An 18,201-nucleotide genomic window follows, 5' to 3' on the forward strand; every position below is an offset into this window, starting at 1 on the left:
TGTTAATTTATATAAGTTCTAATTTTGTGAAAACTAATGCTGCGTACACACAATAGGTTAGTCTGATGAAAACGGTCTGATAGACCGTTTTCATCAGACCAAACCGATCTTGTGTGGGCCCCATTGGTTATTTATCCATTAGGTTTAAATATTAGGAACTTGTTTTAAAATTATCTGATGGATAAGAAACCTATGAACGTGTTACCAAGATTGCTCTACTTATTTCAAACCCTACCGGTAAAGATCCCGTCGAGTTATTTAAGGGATATAAGATCCAAGTTTGCAAGGTTTATCTGGTCGGGGAAAGCGTCGAGAACTCGGAGGGAAATATTAACTTTACCCAAGGAGAAAGGGGGAGTGGGGTTCCCAGACCCAGTAGGTTACTATGAAGCAACACATATGTCAAGGGTGGTTGAATGGTGCATGCAGGAGAAGCATAAACCTTGGTTACTCATAGAGCAGAAAATTACGAATATCCCTTTGGAGGGACTGGTATGGATACAAGAAGTTAATATACCAGGGGTAGTTAAGAAACACCCAACCATAGGGGCAACCCTGAGCGTCGTGAAAAAATTATTCAGGAAAACAAAACTTTCGATCTCTCCAAGTCCACTCACTCCGGTCATAGGTAACCCGAAATTTCAAATAGGGATATCAGATCCACATTTTAAGACGGTAAAAAGAGCAGGCTGGAGCAGAGTAATACATTTTGAGGGAGAGAATCCAAGGATCAGAAGCGAGGAAAGAGACGAGGTAATAAGAGAAGAACTTGACCCAATGAGACAAAACCAATTAAAAACGGCCATTAGAGCTCTGAACCCAAAAGGGAGACCACTTAGAGACCTCTCAGGATATGAGGAACTGTGCCTTAAGGGAGAGGAGCTGAGACACGGTCTCTCGCTGATGTACAGTCTCTGGGTGGAGGAAACAACACCGCGTGAGCTGCCGTTTATACGAGCATGGGAAAAGGAGTTAGAGGTGGTTTTCTCGGAAAATCAGATAACAAAAATATTTAATTTTACACACAAAGCTTCCCTGGCTACCAGATACCAGGAGGGGGGCTACAAAATTTTAACTAGGTGGTATAAAACTCCTGCAGTACTAAACCGGATATTTCCGGAAGTTTCAGACAGCTGTTGGCGTTGCGGCAAGGAAAAGGGTACCATGTTACATCTTTTTTGGTCCTGTGAGAAGATAGTGGACTTTTGGAAAATGGTCATGGACACTGTGAAAGATATTGTGGAGGTGGATTTGGGAAGGAACCCGGCCACTTATTTATTGTTAGACATACCAGTCTCCATGGCCAGGTTCAAAAGCTCCCTGATAAGACATCTATTGGTTGCAGCAAGGGCCTGTATTCCAATCTTGTGGAAGAGTACAAATATCCCAAACAAACAGCAATGGTTAAATAGAATCTCGGAAATCCAACAAATGGAAAAGCTTACCATGGGCATTAGAGAACAAGAGGAAAAATACAGACTGATATGGAGTCCATATGTAAGATACAGAGAAGGAGAGCTATGAGAAATGTGGGGGGGGGAGGTGAACACAGGAGTGACCCAGGGAGGGGGTTTTCCCCTTTTTTTTTTTTTTTTGAGGGGGGGAGGGGAGGGGGGAAGGGGGGGATTATTTTTTGAACAGGAAATGGTTAAATGTATAGTAAAATATAGAAATTCTGAGGCAGCGAGGAGGATGGTAATATTATTTGTACCAATGCATGGAACTTAGAAATGCTTATCTGTTTATTTGTTTGGAAATGTAATAAAAAAAAAAAAAAAAAAAAAAAAAAAAGAAACCTATAGGAAAAAATGATCGTCTGTAGGTACGTCCATCGGTTAAAAATCCACGCATGCTCAGAATCAAGTTGACGCATGCTTGGAAGCATTGAACTTCACTTTTTTCAGCACGTCGTGTTTTACGTCACCGCGTTCTGACACTATCGTTTTTTTAACTGATGGTGTGTAGGCACGACTGATCATCAGTCAGCTTCATCAGATAACTGATGGAAAAATCCATCAGATCGGTTTCATCAGACTAACCTATCGTGTGTACAGGGCATAAGAGTTGAAAAACGTGCTCACCTGCTTAGAATACAAGGGTTAAATCTATACCTCTCTAGGGCCATCACTCAGCATGAGATTTAGAAGTTACTTATGCACCAAAATTGTTGATTAACATTGAGAGATAACCTTACAATGAGAGAGGTGTTCTGCTGTAAAGTAATGAACAAAAAAACTATGTTGCTCTAGTTGAGCTGGCTGCCTACCAATATGCAGGAAAAAAGTTAAAACTTGGACAAGTCATGTTTACGTTGAATAATGACTTAAGCCACGTACACACGACCATTTTTCATGTCATGGAAAAAAAACTACGTTTTTCTCGACGTGATTCTTGTCAAGCCTGCTCGAGCAAAGCGCGGTGACGTACAACACGTACGACGGCACTATAAAGGGGAAGTTCCATTCGAATGGCGCCACGCTTTGGGCTGATTATGCAAATTTCCCTTCTCATAACTTGCTTCTGAGCATGAGCATTTTTTCCCCGTCGTTAAAGCATATACACGATGAGAAAAACAACGACGTGAAAAACAACGAGAAAAAATAGTGCATGTTCTAAATTTTTAATGGCCATTTTTCTTGTAGAAAAAAATGCTCTGGAGCCTACACACGATAGTTTTTAACGTCCAATTTAAAAAATGGCATTTTTCTCATCATGAAAAACGGTTGTGTGTACGCGGCATAATGTTCATGAATGCATATAAAGAAGTTGTCCACAATGCATTTACCTAACCTGCTGCAAATTAGCGCATGGCTGGTAGCAAACAGAAGCTGCTTTCAGAGGAGATAAATCAGGGCAATAGTATATAATAAAAGACTTAGGGGCAGATCCAGAAAGAATTGCATGGGCGCAGCGTATGTGAGATACGCTACACCGCTGTAACTTACTTTTTGTAGCTTTGAATCCACAAAGAATTTGCGCCGTAAGTTACGGCGGCGTAGTGTATCTCTCGCGGTGTAACAGTGACTTACTCAAATCGGCGAGTAGGGGGGCGTGTTTCATTTAAATGAAGCGCGTCCCTGCACCGAATGAACTGCGCATGCGCCGTCCCTAAATTTCCTATAGGTAGGGAGACCGCCGCTCCAGGTGAGCACAGGCAGGTAATCAATGTCCACTCAGGAATCACACGGGTGCTGGCAATGCATAGAATTAAGCAGGTGGGAGAATGGATGGACAGCCGCACTCCAAAAAGTCTTGTTGAAAAAAGACGTGCTCTTTATTGTAAAAAGGAAAAAATGAACAGCACACAACAGCATACAGTGGGATAGACAGCTGACGCGTTTCGCATTAACAACTAATGCTTAGTCATAGCTATGACTAAGCATTAGTTGTTAATGCGAAACGCGTCAGCTGTCTATGCCACTGTATGCTGTTGTGTGCTGTGCATTTTTTCCTTTTTACAATAAAGAGCACGTCTTTTTTCAACAAGACTTTTTGGAGTGCGGCTGTCCATCCATTCTCCCACCTGCTTGTCCCTAAATTTCCTGCCGTGCGTTGTGCTAAATGACGTCGCAAGGACGTCATTGGTTTTGACGTGGACGTAAATTACGTCCATCCCGATTCATGGACGACTTACACAAACAACATTTTTTTTTTAATTAAACGCGGGAACGACGGCCATACTTAACATAGCAGGTTTAACTATACGCCACGAAACAAAAGCTTTAACTATACGCCGGAAAAAGACGACTAGAGACGACGTAAAAGAATGCGACGGCCGCTCGTACGTTCGTGGATCGTCGGAAATAGCTAATTTGCATACTCAACGCGGATTACAATGTGAACGCCACCCAGCGGACGCCGAAGAATTGCATCTTAGATCCGAAGGCGTACGAAGATGTACGCCTGTCGGATCTAACCCAGATGCCGTCGTATCTTTTTTTGAGGATTCAAAACAAAGATACGACGCGGGAAATTTGAAAGTACGCCGGCGTATCAGTAGATACGCCGGCGTACTCGCTTTGTGGATCTGCCCCAAAGTGTAGATTTTTCAATAAGATTTACAACTGAAATTAGAAAAAAAATAGGGCAGTAATTTAAAATGAATAATGTACTTTAATGTAAAACTTCTCCTTACAAGTATGTTTTTGAAATTCATTTAAGTTCAGTATTTTTTGGTCATAATGGCTTTTCATTTTAATTTTAATTCTAAAATATCAATTTGATCTTTGTTGCCTATATTTCTGCATTTTACTAAAAGTGTATACCATAATATCCGTTTATTTGTTTTTCATTTGAAAATCATGTCTTCAACTACTTGAGAGGTTAAAAGCCCAATGCGCAAGAAGAAAACTACCCTTCCAGTGCAGCTTCTCCACGCTGTAAGGGTTACATTTTCCTTAAGTCTAGGGGTAGATTATAAAGCAGTATTACTCGCTGTATTCCTTGGTCTAGCAGGCACCCTCCATGTTTGCACTTGGAGCCTCTTCTCTAAGGAGCTCCAACCTGCAGTTGTATATTTACCTTCTCACATACAAAACAGGACTATTAGTCCTGCACCGTATGTCATGGTGCCGAGGGACAACCGAAAACCCAACCTTTAGGGAGAAGAGGAAGTTGCTAGAGCCTATTGGAGAGAGCAAAAGGGTAAGTAATATATAATTTTCCTCTACCCCCTAGAGTTAAAGAGCATGTAACCCTTGCAGTGTGAAGGACCCAACTGCAAGGGTTTTTTCTTTTCCAGGAGTTGGGCTTAAAACTGTTCTTTCATGATACAAATGGAAATCTGCTATATAAGGCACTTTATTAGCCAAAGTGTGCAACATTGCAGATCCATGAACTAAACTTTAGCAAAGATCTTATTTTTCCCTCAGAGGCAGTGATAAAGTTGTGAGAAGATGTTTAGAAACCTTTTAGACTTAACTTGGTTTCTACATGGATCTTCATATAATCCATAATAACAATAACTGTAAGGAGATTCTTAAAACATAAGCTTTAACATTGCCTTATTTTACAAAAAAATTTGATTTAAACACTCAAGGATATTGGTGGAAAGGGTATGGTGGGCATTTTTTAATTTAGTAAGTAGTGGAACCTCCTTTACTGACAATAACTTCAACTAAATGATTCTGTAGTTGCAGAATTGAATAGATGTTTTTGGTCTATTTTTGTATATATAACTGTTTCAGCTTATTCTTGGAAGGTTTTTTCCATGTATGAAATAATTTCTTCCTACAATCCAAAAACATGCCAAGCAAGTGACTTATCTTCCTCTCAGTTATGCTGCCATTGTGTTTTTGGGTATGATTGATTGTAAGCTTCCTTGGACAGGTGATGATGTACGGTAATTGCATTCATGTCTCCTAAAATTCACTATGGAATGTAGTATACTGTATATATGTTACATAAATAGATCAAATAATGAACAGCCTGCATTGGGTAATACCACAACATTTCAATGGAACAGAAGTCAAAACCACAACTTGCCCATTTTGTAAATACAGAATTTCTTCTGCTTGATCCATTATTTTGCTAAATTACTCATGTGTGTTAGATCATTGTCATGTTGCATTACCCAACTTCTTTTCCACTTCAGATTACAGACAAATGCCCTGACACTCTGTTGCTGATTTTTCTGAGACAGCTTGGGATTCACTGGTTCCTCAATAACTGCAAGCTGTCCAGACCCTGAGGCAGCAAAACAGCCTTAAATTTCATCTCACTGCGCTGTTCTTCAAAGTTGGGATGAGGTTTTGGTGTTGATAGGCAGTGATTTGTTTTATTTCTCCAAACATAACGCTGTTTACATTCAGTAAGAATTCAATCAGTTTGATTGGAAATGCTATAGGACATCTTTATGTTTTTTATTAAATTGTGCAGCAATTTTTACGTTTTTTAGATGGCAGTGATTTGCTATCTGTTTATAGTTTCTTTTTTGTTGGTCTCTTCATAAATTATAAAATGCAAAGATGTCTGTAAATATGTATCCATGCAAGTACAAAGTAATACTTGCTCTGAATGGGCTGTTTAAAAAAATGGCGTGGATGGGCCCTTAGGTTCCTTAGGTTCTACATTTCTCAGCTGTCTGCTTGACTGTAGACTGATAGAGGCCAAGATTGCTAAAAAACATTTTTGTACTCCTTCACAACTCTCAGGCTTTATGCACACGGGTGTATGAATTTATTCTTCAAATATGCTTTTTTATCTGACAGGACTTGGCAGAAAATATGCTTCTAATATCACATATGTATGTGCGTTATTGTGCATATGTATGCACGTTTACATGTGTATGGCAATGAGCGTAAATTCATTCCAATAATCCTGGTCAGTGGAATACAATCGCACTCATACCTATGTCAGTTATGCTCATAAGTTCCTCTCTGAATGCAGCTTTGGTGCATTTTTTTATGCCTCTGTTCTTAAAATTCTGACTTTACCATCTGATGTGCAAAATCTGATGTAAGCTATTATAGAAGTGCCTTTAGAGGCATAAAAAAAGTCATAATAAATTAAATCTAAATTTATTGCAAAACTTTATTCAATGACTGTTATATGTGACTCCATTTATTCTCTTTTCAGGAGGTTTACATATTGTAATCATCAGTAATTCTGATTATTTAAACCATTTGATCAGCAAAGATATGTAACTGTTGTGTGTGTTGTTTATTAACCACTTAAAGCGAAGTTGCAGTCTTTTTGTGTTTATTAAAAGTCAGCAGCTACAAAAAGTGTAGCTACTGACTTTTAATAAACACACACACCTGTCCCATGATCCAGCGATGTGGCATCGCGAACCCTCGGTTCTCTCCTTTCCATGGCGCTGGCATTACAAGTGTGGGCACCCGGCTGTGAAAGCTTGCGGCTTCACATCTGGGTGCTCATGCGCGAGTCACACTACGCCTCCTCAATGGGCCGGGCTATCTTCTGGGACCTGTGACCTATCCCAGAAGATTGCATGGAGTGACGGGTAGAAGATAACTTCTGCTCGAGTCGCCTAGGCAGCCCGAGCAAAAGTGGGAGCTGGGTTCCTGTCAAAACAATGTACCAACTCCCCCCCAAAAATTGACATGCCAAATGGGGCATGTAAGGGGGTGAGGAATACTTTAAGTGCAACTTCCACTTTTGATTGGAACTCCGCTTTAACTACCAACTGCCATTTAACTACCAGCTGATTTAAAAATCTCCATTTTTAAAACAGCTGGTTTTCTTGACTGCGCTGGATATACTTGGGTCAGTGGGTTCTAGCACTATTTTCAGAACTACAACCAACTCATCTGCTCTGGGGCATTATGCAACCACAATGCATCAGTTTTGTGGTTACAAGAGAAAGTATGTGACGTCATCTCTACCCAATTTGATTTAATCTTTTCTGAAGTAACAGATCACAGTGGTCTTTTCCTTGCAGATACCAGCACTTAGGGCCAGATCCACAACGAGCGGCCGTAACTTAACTTAGCAAAATTTCTACCTAAGTGCCCGATCCACAAAGCACTTACCTAGAAATTTTCAGTGGTGTAACTTAAATCCGTCCGGCGCAAGGCGTGCCCAATCTAATGGGGCGAGTCCCATTTAAATTAGGCGCGCTCCCATGCCGGACGTACTGCGCATGCTCCCGACGCGATTTTCCCGACGTGCTTTGCGCAAAGTTACGTTGCGCCGAGTTTTGTGAATCGCGCCGGGTAAAAAAATTTGCGTCGGGAAAAAAAAGAGATGCGGCGGGAAAATAAATAAATAAATAAAAAATTTGACAGCGTCGCGGGAAAGAAGGGTATACTTTTACAAGGTGTACTAACTTTACACTTTGTAAAAGGTACCCTATCTTTGCGTTTGCAAACTAACAATTTACGGAGACTTCACGAAAGGAAACCGCTTTGTGGACCTCCGTAAGTGCTAATTTGCATACCCAAAGCGGAATTTCGACGAGAAATGCCCCCAGCGGCGGCCGCGGTACTGCATCCTAAGATCCGACAGTGTAAAACTATTACACCTGCTGGATCTTAGGAATATCTATGCGTAACTGATTCTGTGAATCAGTCGCATAGATAGAAACAGGGATACAACGGCGTATCAGTAGATACGCCGGCGTATCCCTTTTGTGGATCTGGCCCTTAAAGTCTATCTCTAACTACTAGACAGCTGCTGAAGAAGGAAGATGCAGCAAGGGACACAGTGACATCAGTAAGTTAAGTATTACCGAGACAAAGGAGGGGGAAATAATATGAAATAAATATAATAGAAATAATACTGGATTTGTGCTTTATGCTCATTCAGCAGCCCATGAGGAAAAAAGTGTAGAAAACAATTATACAAAAATGTTAACAGGTTTACAATTGTAATGCGGCGTACACAAGACCGTTTTTCGGGTTCTAAAAAATTACGTTTTTTTTAATGCCATTAAAAGTGATCGGGTGCAGGCTTTTTTCGGGTTCTGAAAAACGGGCAAACTTTTTTTCGAACGTGCTCTATTTTTTCACAAAGTATTTAACGTTGTCATTTTTCGGGTTGTAAAAAATGGTCATGTGTGGGCTTTAACGACGTGAAAAATCTGCGCATGCTCAGAAGCTAGTTATGAGACAGGAGCGCTTGTTCTGGTAAAACTACCGTTTGTAATGGAGTAAGCACATTCATCACGCTGTAACAGACAGAAAAGTGCGAATCGTCTTTTACTAACACAAAATCAGCAGCCCAAAGGGTGGCATCATCCGAATAGAACTTCCCCTTTATAGTGCCGTCGTACGTGTTGTACGTCACCGCGCTTTGCTAGAGCATTTTTTTTTCACGATCGTGTGGAGGCAAGACCGTTTTAATGATCAAGTTGAAAAAAACTTCGTTTTTTCTAGAGCCTGAAAGACGTAGTTTTTTACAACCCGAGAAATGATCATGTGTACACGGCATAAGAGTTTCAAAAGTTGAATTTCGGCTAACTTCTGACCCCCTGACAGTTCAGCTTATGTGTAAGGCTCAGATAAAGTTAAATAAGAGAGACGTACACAACTTTGATTAAACCTACATCATTATAATGATGACTGGATGTCCAGATTCCTGAATAAGCACAACCTTTAATATCACTTTTTTCCCCACCAGTTAAATTAATCAGTCCTTAAGGCTGGGTTCACACTTAAGCAAATTTGCATGACAGGAGACTGTGACTGGCTCTCAAGAGTCAGAGTCAGTTCACACATCTCCTGGGCGGCCAGGGTCCGCACTGGAAAAGGGTCCTGTGCATCTAGTTGATGGTAAACACACCAACTAGAAACAAAGCGTTACTAGACCTACTGATTACCAACAATACAGACCTGATCACAGGTGTGTAAATAAGGGGGCAATTTAGTAAACAGTGATCACAGGTCAATTAGATTCAGTATAAATCACACTAATATAAAACATAAGGGGAATACAAAGACATTGAATTTCAAAAGAGGAAACTTCCCTAAACTATGAGCCTTGCTAGAAGATACTAATTAGGATAAAATCTTAGGAACAAAGAACACGAAATGGGTATGCTTTAAGAGCACATTAAATAAGGGCATTAGCCAGTGCATCCCAATTGAAAATACATATAAAAGAGCTAATAAAAGTCCTGGGTGGGTTAACTCGAACGTGAAAATGCACATAAAAGCAAAGGAGAAGGCCTTCAAAAAATACAAGGCTGAGGGATCATCATTAGCATTCCAACTTTACAAAGAATACAACAAGAAATGTAAGGGTGCAATCAGGGCAGCTAAGATAGAACACGAAAGGCACATAGCAGAGGGGAGCAAGAAAAATCCAAATACATTTTTTAAGTACATAAATAGTAAGAAAGGGAGGTCAGATCATATCGGTCCCATAAAGAACGATGAAGGGAATCTAGTTACTAAGGATGGAGAGATGGCAAAGGTATTGAATTTTTTCTTCTCCTTAGTCTTCACAAGGAAATCGGGGGGCTTCAGTAACCAAAAATGCAATGTTTATCCTCACGACATGTCATAGGAAGCACCCTTATGGCTAAAAGGAGGACAAAATTAGAAATAGACTTGATAAACTTAACATTATTAAGTCCCCGGGACCAGATGGCTTGCACTCAAGGATCCTTATGGAACTCAGTCAAGAAATTGCCAGACCATTGTTCCTAATTTTTTATGAACAGTCTACTGACTGGTATGGTACTAGCTGATTGGAGAAAAGCCAATGTAGCACCATTATTTTTAAAAAGGGCCAAGATACATCCCTGGGAATTACAAGCCAGTTAGCCTAACATCAATTGTATGCAAGCTCTTGGAGGGGTTGATAAGGGACTATATACAAGATTTTAGTAATGACAGCGGTTTAATTAGCAGTAATCAACATGGATTCATGAAGAATTGTTCTTGCCAAACCAATCTATTAACCTTCTATAAGGAGGTGAGCTGCCATCAAGATAACAGAAGACCCGTAGATGTGGTGTATCTGGATTTTGCAAAAGCATTTGATACAGTTCTCCATAAATGTTTACTGTACAAAGTAAGGTCCATTGGCATGGACCATAGGGTGAATACATTGATTGAAAACTGGCTACAGGGGCGGGTTGAGAGGGTAGTGATATATGGGAAGTACTCTGAATGGGCAGGGGTGGAAAGTGGGGTCCCCCAGGGTTCTGTCCTGGGAATAATCCTATTAAATGTATTCTTAAGCGACCCGGAGGATGGGATAACCAGTTCAATCTCTGTATTTGTGGTTGATACTTAGCTAAGCAGGGCAATAACTTCTCCGCAGGATGTGGAAACCTTGCAAGAAGATTTGAACAAATTAATGGGGTATTAATGTACAAATGTTATGTACAAATGTACAAATTAATGTAACATGTAACATGGCAAATGAGGTTTTATTTTGAAAATGTATAATAATGCATTTGGGTGGCAAAAATATGAATGCAATCTATTCACTAGTGGGGGAATCTCTGGGGGAATCTAGGATGGAAAAGGACCTGGAGGTCCTAGTAGATGACAGGCTCAGTAATGGCATGCAATGCCAATCTGCTGAAAGCAAAGCAAACAGAATATTGGCATGCATTAAAAAGGGGATTAACTCTAGAGATTTAACAATAATTCTCCCACTCTAAAAGACTCTGGTCCCGCCGCACCTGGAGTATGCTGCCCAGTTCTGGGCACCAGTTCTCAGGAAGAATGTGCTGGAACTGGAGTCCAGAGAAGGGCAACAAAACTAATAAAGGGACTGGAGGACATTAGTTATGAGGAAAGGCTACGAGCACTGAACTTGTTCCCTCTGGAGAAGAGACGCTTGAGAGGGGATATGATTTCAATGCACAAATACCATACTGGTGACCCCACAATAGGGATAAAACCTTTTAGTGTAAGGGAATTTAACAAGACACACTGCCATTCACTAAAATTAGAAGAAAAGCGATTTGACCTTAAACTGCGTAGGGGGTTCTTTCCTGTAAGAGCGGTAAGGATGTGGAATTCTCTTTCTCAGGCAGTGGTTTCAGCGAGGAGCATTGATAGTTTAAAAAAACTATTAGATGAGCACCTGAATGACCTCAACATACAGGGATATACAATGTAATATTGGCATAAAATCAGACTCTTAGGTTGGTCTTGATGGACTTGTGTCTTTTTTTAACCTCACCTACTATGTAAGCTTAGTTTCAGGTCCGAATTTAGGCACATATTTGGACCTGATTAGCCCCTGAAGCGGAGAACACTGACGCCCCAGACCTCCTGCTGCAAACCGTGGCCGCAGCTAGTGTGAACCTGGCCTTACTGTCTAGTTTTCAAATTTCCTTCTCAATAATAATTTACAAATGTACCTATCTAGCTGAGGTATTACATTATTAAGGTGACTTGTCAGCTTTCTAGCACAGAAATAGATTTGTCATGGTGGTCACACTGGTCAGGATTCAAATGAGATAGAACTGGAAAAAAATAAAAGAGATAATTATAAATTTACAAGATAGGGAAATAATGTCAAAATTAATTTATAAAAATGTATGCCAGTCCTAACCCTGCTGACCTATCATGACTCTATATCTGATACCTATAATACTCTCAAGCAGATCATGTGAGATTAAGAAGAGTTGAGATAAGCATTTCATTAGGTGGAACCATGTCTGGCGTTTTTGTTTTCATTGATGCCCCTGTTATCTCTTAACTGTGTTTTGTGTCTTAGTCACAGCTCTTCTTGTCATCTTCATTGAAAGCTGAGAAACTCTAACAGTGTTTCTATATCTCAAGGCATGACAAGCATTTGCTACTTCTCTTTTCCCACCTGTCAATGCATTAAATAGCAGAATAGTAAAAGGAGTTTTTTTTTCCATCAGGCATCAGAAAAACCCTGGCTTGGGCTCATTGTTATTATTGGGTGGTGATATTTATAGAGGCAGTGGAATAAGAACTAAAAGTATTAATTTAATGAAAATACGCTATACTTCTTTTAGTAAGGAGGTACATCAAACCAATTTCTATTATAAACTAAAATTGTGTGTGTTATTTGTTCTTTGCATTGTCTTATTGAGCAAGAACAAACTTTTAAGGTTTGGGTAATTTAACCTTTTATATGTGTGGCAGAACTGTACACTATCCAAACAAGAGTGGACAAATTATAATGTATAGTGACTTAATGTAATTCTTTGTCCTTCCATTGTAGTTAATATTCTGGCACAGTGGCATACCCTTTGTTTTTGCTTCCTTGTTTACATTTGACATACCTCCCCGTTGTATTGTATATTTAATTAAAATGTTAATAATGTTAAGTATATACACCATGTCAAGGATAAGAATTAATAATTTGCTGACATTGATTTAGTCATATGGTAAAGGGTCATATTAGAAGAGGAAAGTATTTTCTATAACCCTTTTTTATGTTGCCTAGTTGTATTGATGTTCTTTACCAAATATGGAAAAAAAAGTCTCTATTTATAATGGAGGAGCATTTCATAAATAAATTATGAAATCGAATATCTCTTACACAGTTCTGATACTCAGACTCAGTATGGCACAGATTTGTTTATGGAGTGTACAATAACTTGTATAGGAAGTGAAGAAAACAAATAGTAAAAGGACACCTTAACCACTTGAGACCCGCGCTGTATACGAAAGATGTTCACAGCACGGCTCTCAACTGCCGGGTGGACGTCCTTTTATTTGCATTCCCTGCGGGTGCCGCTGGGGGCATGCAGCGGGGAAAAACTGTGCCCGGCGCATCGCTGAGATGCCGATGCGCGTGCCTGACGCCAGGTACCCGCGACCCGCCAGGTACCCACGATCAGCAGTGAAAGAGCAGGGAGGGAGGAGACCGTTGCTGTGTCCCTTGTACATAGGGACACAGATCGGTCACCTTCCCCAGTCAGTCCCCTCAACCCACAGTAAGAATCACTCCCAGGGAATACATTTAACCCCTTCCTCGCCCCCTAGTGTTAACCCCTTCCCTGACAGTCACATTTATACAGTAATCAGTGCATTACTATAGCACTGTTCGCTGTGTAAATGTGTTGTATGACCGCGCAATTGTCATTCAAAATGCGTCAGCGCTGAAAGCTGAAAATTGGTCTGGGCAGGAAGGGGGTTTAAGTGCCCAGTAATGAAGTGGTTAAAGTAAAACTAAAAAATGTGTTCAGTATACATTTTGTGTAATATGTTTATGAGCTGCATTTTTTCGTTCTCTCAGCTACCAAAAAGAGGCACCAAAAGGTCGGTTGGCACTTTTTTTTCTTTGAGATTATTGGACAGGAATTCAGATATTTAAAAATGTTACTTGCACCTTGTTATCTATTATGTTAAAGTTTTACATATTCACCCATGAAAGTTATTAAAACAGCTAAAAGACACTTTATATTTTTGTATAGCAGCCATTTAAGTTAAAGTCTGATACGTTTCAGCTTAGGCACAGCTGCTCATGAAACTAAAACAGCAATTTTTTCAGGAGTAGCTTTTCATTCTTTGTCATGACTGTTTTGTAAATGTTCTTATTGAATGTACCATACGTTGATTACAACACTATGTACAATATATAGTCACAGCAAGGGTTTGGCAGACAAGGCAACTTTCTGTGGGACACAGGCTCCGTACTAAATGCAATTAAGTTTTTTCCTGCCTTAATAGATTGGCTTTTATGTAAAACCCTTTATCACTGATCTGGAGTAACCGTGTAAACTACTGCTATACATAATGCAAGATTTAGATGCACGATTTGCATGTATGCTCAATGCATTTTTTCAATTTGATCATTTTAAATGTAATCCATTTTCCTTAAGGAAACTATCATCAACCCAATTGTATTTTCCTTTGTAGACCTTCTTTTTTCCAGTTCATGTCAACATTCTACTCATGGAAGTGTAGTGTTGTATAGTCACTTGGTAGGAATTTTATTGGTGATTATTTCTCATCCATACACCCTCTACCATAGGGGTGGATCATGGCAGTAGGAAGCCCCTAGGGCTAACTTTAAAGTCTGCAAGTGTGGAAAGGGCCCTGTCACATTCGTTGCTTAGGGCCCCATCTTCCACCTACAGTATCTATACAGGTCATACTTTTTGTTCTGAAAGCATAGTTATTCTTGTCTCACATAATAGCGTAGTCTTAAAAAACTGTTATCTTTTCCCCCACTTGTACATATTCTTATATCCCAGATTTCCCACATGGTTCTACATGACAGTTATGATGATGATGACCCATATGGCAAGGATTCACAAGACCAAAGGTGTTGACATTTAGCTGTAAACCTCATTATATCCTTAAAAGTTATTCTGTGTGTAGTAAAAATACAATGACTTGAGGTGTAAAAAAGACTTTACAGAGGAATCTATTTAAAGTACAAAATGTGAGAGAATGGTGGATTAACCTCTTTGCTGTACTAGGATGCTGGGATTTTTTTTTCTTTTTTTTGCAGCTGAGAGGTTAATGATGAAAGATGACATGTGATATATTTATAAAGCTTTTTCTTACCATAATGTATTGGAGCAAGTTTTATCTTCAATTAAGAAGACAATACGCTTGTTTTTCATAAAAGCTAAACTCTTTCTTCTAAAGAACCTACAATTTGAAAATTAAATGCAGTGTGCAAACACTAAAATCATTTTAATGGCTGAATATCTTACCTTGAATTTGCAGCACTATTGCTAATGCAGTCCCTTCAGGATCAGAAAAATAGACCTAGCATCTTCAAAAAAGTGATCTAACTGCATAAGTTAGTGTACATAATAAAGCCAATACACAACATTAAAGAAGGAAAAAGCAACAGGAAATATCATCCTTGACCACCGGTCTATGCCATTCACATCAGTCAAATCAGGAATTTTAATTTTAATCTGAGAGGCACTCCTCCTCAGCCGCCCTTTTTTGTGAACCATGTGCCTATCCAATGTGCTTCTGCTGTACATATCTCTGTTGGGAATGGGTTTCCGATACTGGATGCTGGCACTGTCATATGAAAACATGGTAGCTCTCGGATCAATAGTGCTGGTTAGGACTTCTGTTCCGCCTACTTCATTTCTCAGTTCCAGTGTTGTCAACAAAATGTTCCCATGTGCATCAACCTGCAAAAAAGGAAAGTGTCTTCAAGAGATATCTATGCACATATGGGCAAAAGAACTATTACGTTGTAGATTAAAAGGTTTTCTTGAGATACATCTTTAGAAAGGGTTAACTTTTTAAAGGGGTAATATCATTCAAATAATGAAAATATATTTGGTTTAATATAAACATACATCTGCAATTGGAAATTGGAGTGAATGGCTAGTTGATGTTAACTACAAAAAAATATTAAAAAGGCGTTTCCATAGCAACAACTTGTTGAAAAGGAAATGTTGTCCTTACAGCACAGGATTTACAGCAAGACTAGCCATCCTACTTGATACAGACTGGCTAAACCAATTGGCTTTGGCCCAGAAGATCCTTAAGTTAAGCCCCATACACACTATCAGTTTCCCTGCAGGTTTACCAAAACCATCTAATATGAGGTCAAACCTTAAGGCCTCGTACACACGGATGGACTGTCCACTGAAAACGGTCCGCCAGGCCGTTTTCAGCGGACATGTCCTCAAGGAGATTTCTGTCTGATGGTTGCACACACCATCAGACAGAAATCCGAGCGGACACGATACGCGGTGATGTGGCCGCGCCATCGCCGCAGCGACGTGCGTGGCCCTGGAAGGTCAATGCTTCCACACATGCGTCAAATCACTTTGACGCATGCAAAGGCTTTTCGGCCGAGCGGACATGTACGGTGAGTCTGTACAGACGACCGAACATGTCCGACGGACAGGCTTCCAGCGGACATGTTTCTTAGCATGCTAAGAAACATTTGTCCGCTGGAAACCTGTCCGATCCGCCGGAAAATTGTCCAGTCGGACGTACAGATGACCGAACATGTCTGCTGAAACTGGTCTGCGGTCGTGTGTATGGGGCCTTAGGCCCCGTACACACGGCCGAGGAACTCGACGTGCCAAACACATCGAGTTCCTCGGCCAGTTCAGTCCTGGAGCCGCCGAGGACCTCGGCGGCCCGAGTTCTCCCATAGAACAACGAGGAAATAGAGAACATGTTCTCTATTTCCTCGCCGAGGTCCTCGTCGGCTTCCTCGGCCGAAAGTGTACACACGGCCGTGTTTCTTGGCAGAATTCAGCCAGAAACTCGGTCGGAAGCTGAATTCTGCCGAGGAAACTGGTCGTGTGTACGGGGCCTTAGAGTTTCAACTTGTATGCAATCAGGCAGGCCCTTGCACTACGTGGTTTTGGTAAACCTGAAGAGAAAAACCTGCAGGAAAACTGATAGTGTGTATGGGGCTTTAAAATGTAATTGTTGTTTTGGTTATAGAATCTCTTGCATGTGCCATTTGTTTGCAGTCACCGGAGACTGAGCTTCCTTATGCACGCTGTAGTTTTCCACTATAGGATGGTTTGTTTCCTACCCCTGCACAACTTGTCCACCAAGTTTATCATATGTCATTCCAGGACAACCAAAGAAGACTGGACCAAGACTAAAGCATTAAGATGCTAACCATAACTACATATCTTTTCTGACATCTATATATACTACAATATTTATCATATGGCTCTAAACAGAAAATGTTACTATAGTACTACAGATTCATGAAATTTGACATTATCACATATATCTGTAGTGTTTTCTTATCTGATGTTTAGTTCCTCTGTTATAAGAATAATAACTTCTGACAAGTTCTCTGAGACAGGAGATAAAAGCAGCCTGAAATTTTTTCCGGGGGGGGGGGGTGATATAAATAGATTAGCTTGTCTTGTCACAGCACAGCCCTGAAAGTATCTTCCTCTGCCTATATAGAGGAGGGGGTGTGTTTCTTTCCTCCAATCAGCTGTCACAAGGCGTATTTCAAGAATCCACTCCTACTGCTGAATAAGGAAGTAAGAATTATATCACAATATTAGAATTGTAAAGAATATAGCAAGCTGAAGACAGCAGATATACATTTAGGGAGATTTGTTTTATCTCTGTGTATCATCTGAGGCCGTTCACTTCACTGGGTATAGGAGAGGGTTTACATCCACTTTAACACAATACCGCCTACTCTTTAAATAATTACAAACAAATTCAAAAGTTATTTAAGGAAGTTGCGTAGTTCCGTAGATAGCCAGGCTGGAAAAAAAAATCAATCTAGCTCAACCAAAAAAAAAACTATACTTACAGCTGATCCAGAGAAGGCAAATACAAAACCCTATAAAACATGGCGACATTTGATTTAATAGGGAAAAAGTATTTCCTGATTCCCCAAAAGGCAATCAGTTATTCCCTGGATCAGTAATCGCTGGTGTTATTACCTATATATTAGTAATTTCCAGTATTATTCTTTTAGGAGTATATGCATCTCTTTTTTTAAAACTGATCAAAGACATTATTCTACTACATAGCTTGTTTTCATCTGAAAACGCAGAAACTATATTATTCATTTCAACTGCTATAACACTAGAATTAGAATAAAAGGGTCCTATTATTGAATCTTGATACGGGAGCTCTGGGACAATGCAGATTTGGAGTGGAAGTGAATGTGTTCTACTTTAACAGAACAAATCCTCATGCAGTGTATATTTTTTTTACTTGCTTAAATCCATAGCACCTAATGTGGATCCCGACAGCTCCTCCTTCCTTGGTTTTTCCAGTATTTCCAGACACCAGGAAAGCCATGGTGATGCCCCCCAACCACACAGCAGGTGATTGACATCCTCAGATGTGCTTGTTTTCCAATCAGACTGTGCAG

The 18,201-nt window shown here is 40.0% G+C and overlaps 1 protein-coding gene across 1 annotated transcript in view; it reads right to left on the reverse strand.

Annotated features, from left to right (window-relative positions):
- Positions 1-15,031: 15,031 nt before the first annotated feature.
- The window catches only part of GABRB1 (gamma-aminobutyric acid type A receptor subunit beta1), a 680,617-nt gene continuing 677,447 nt past the window's right edge, over positions 15,032-18,201 (reverse strand). Inside the window, exon 9 of the mRNA XM_040334996.1 lies at positions 15,032-15,508. Within this exon, the coding sequence (XP_040190930.1) occupies positions 15,161-15,508 (348 nt within the window). The 3' untranslated portion in view covers positions 15,032-15,160. The remainder of the gene's footprint in view (positions 15,509-18,201) is intronic.

This window comes from Rana temporaria, chromosome 1 (assembly GCF_905171775.1).
Source record: "Rana temporaria chromosome 1, aRanTem1.1, whole genome shotgun sequence".
Lineage (NCBI taxonomy): Eukaryota > Metazoa > Chordata > Amphibia > Anura > Ranidae > Rana > Rana temporaria.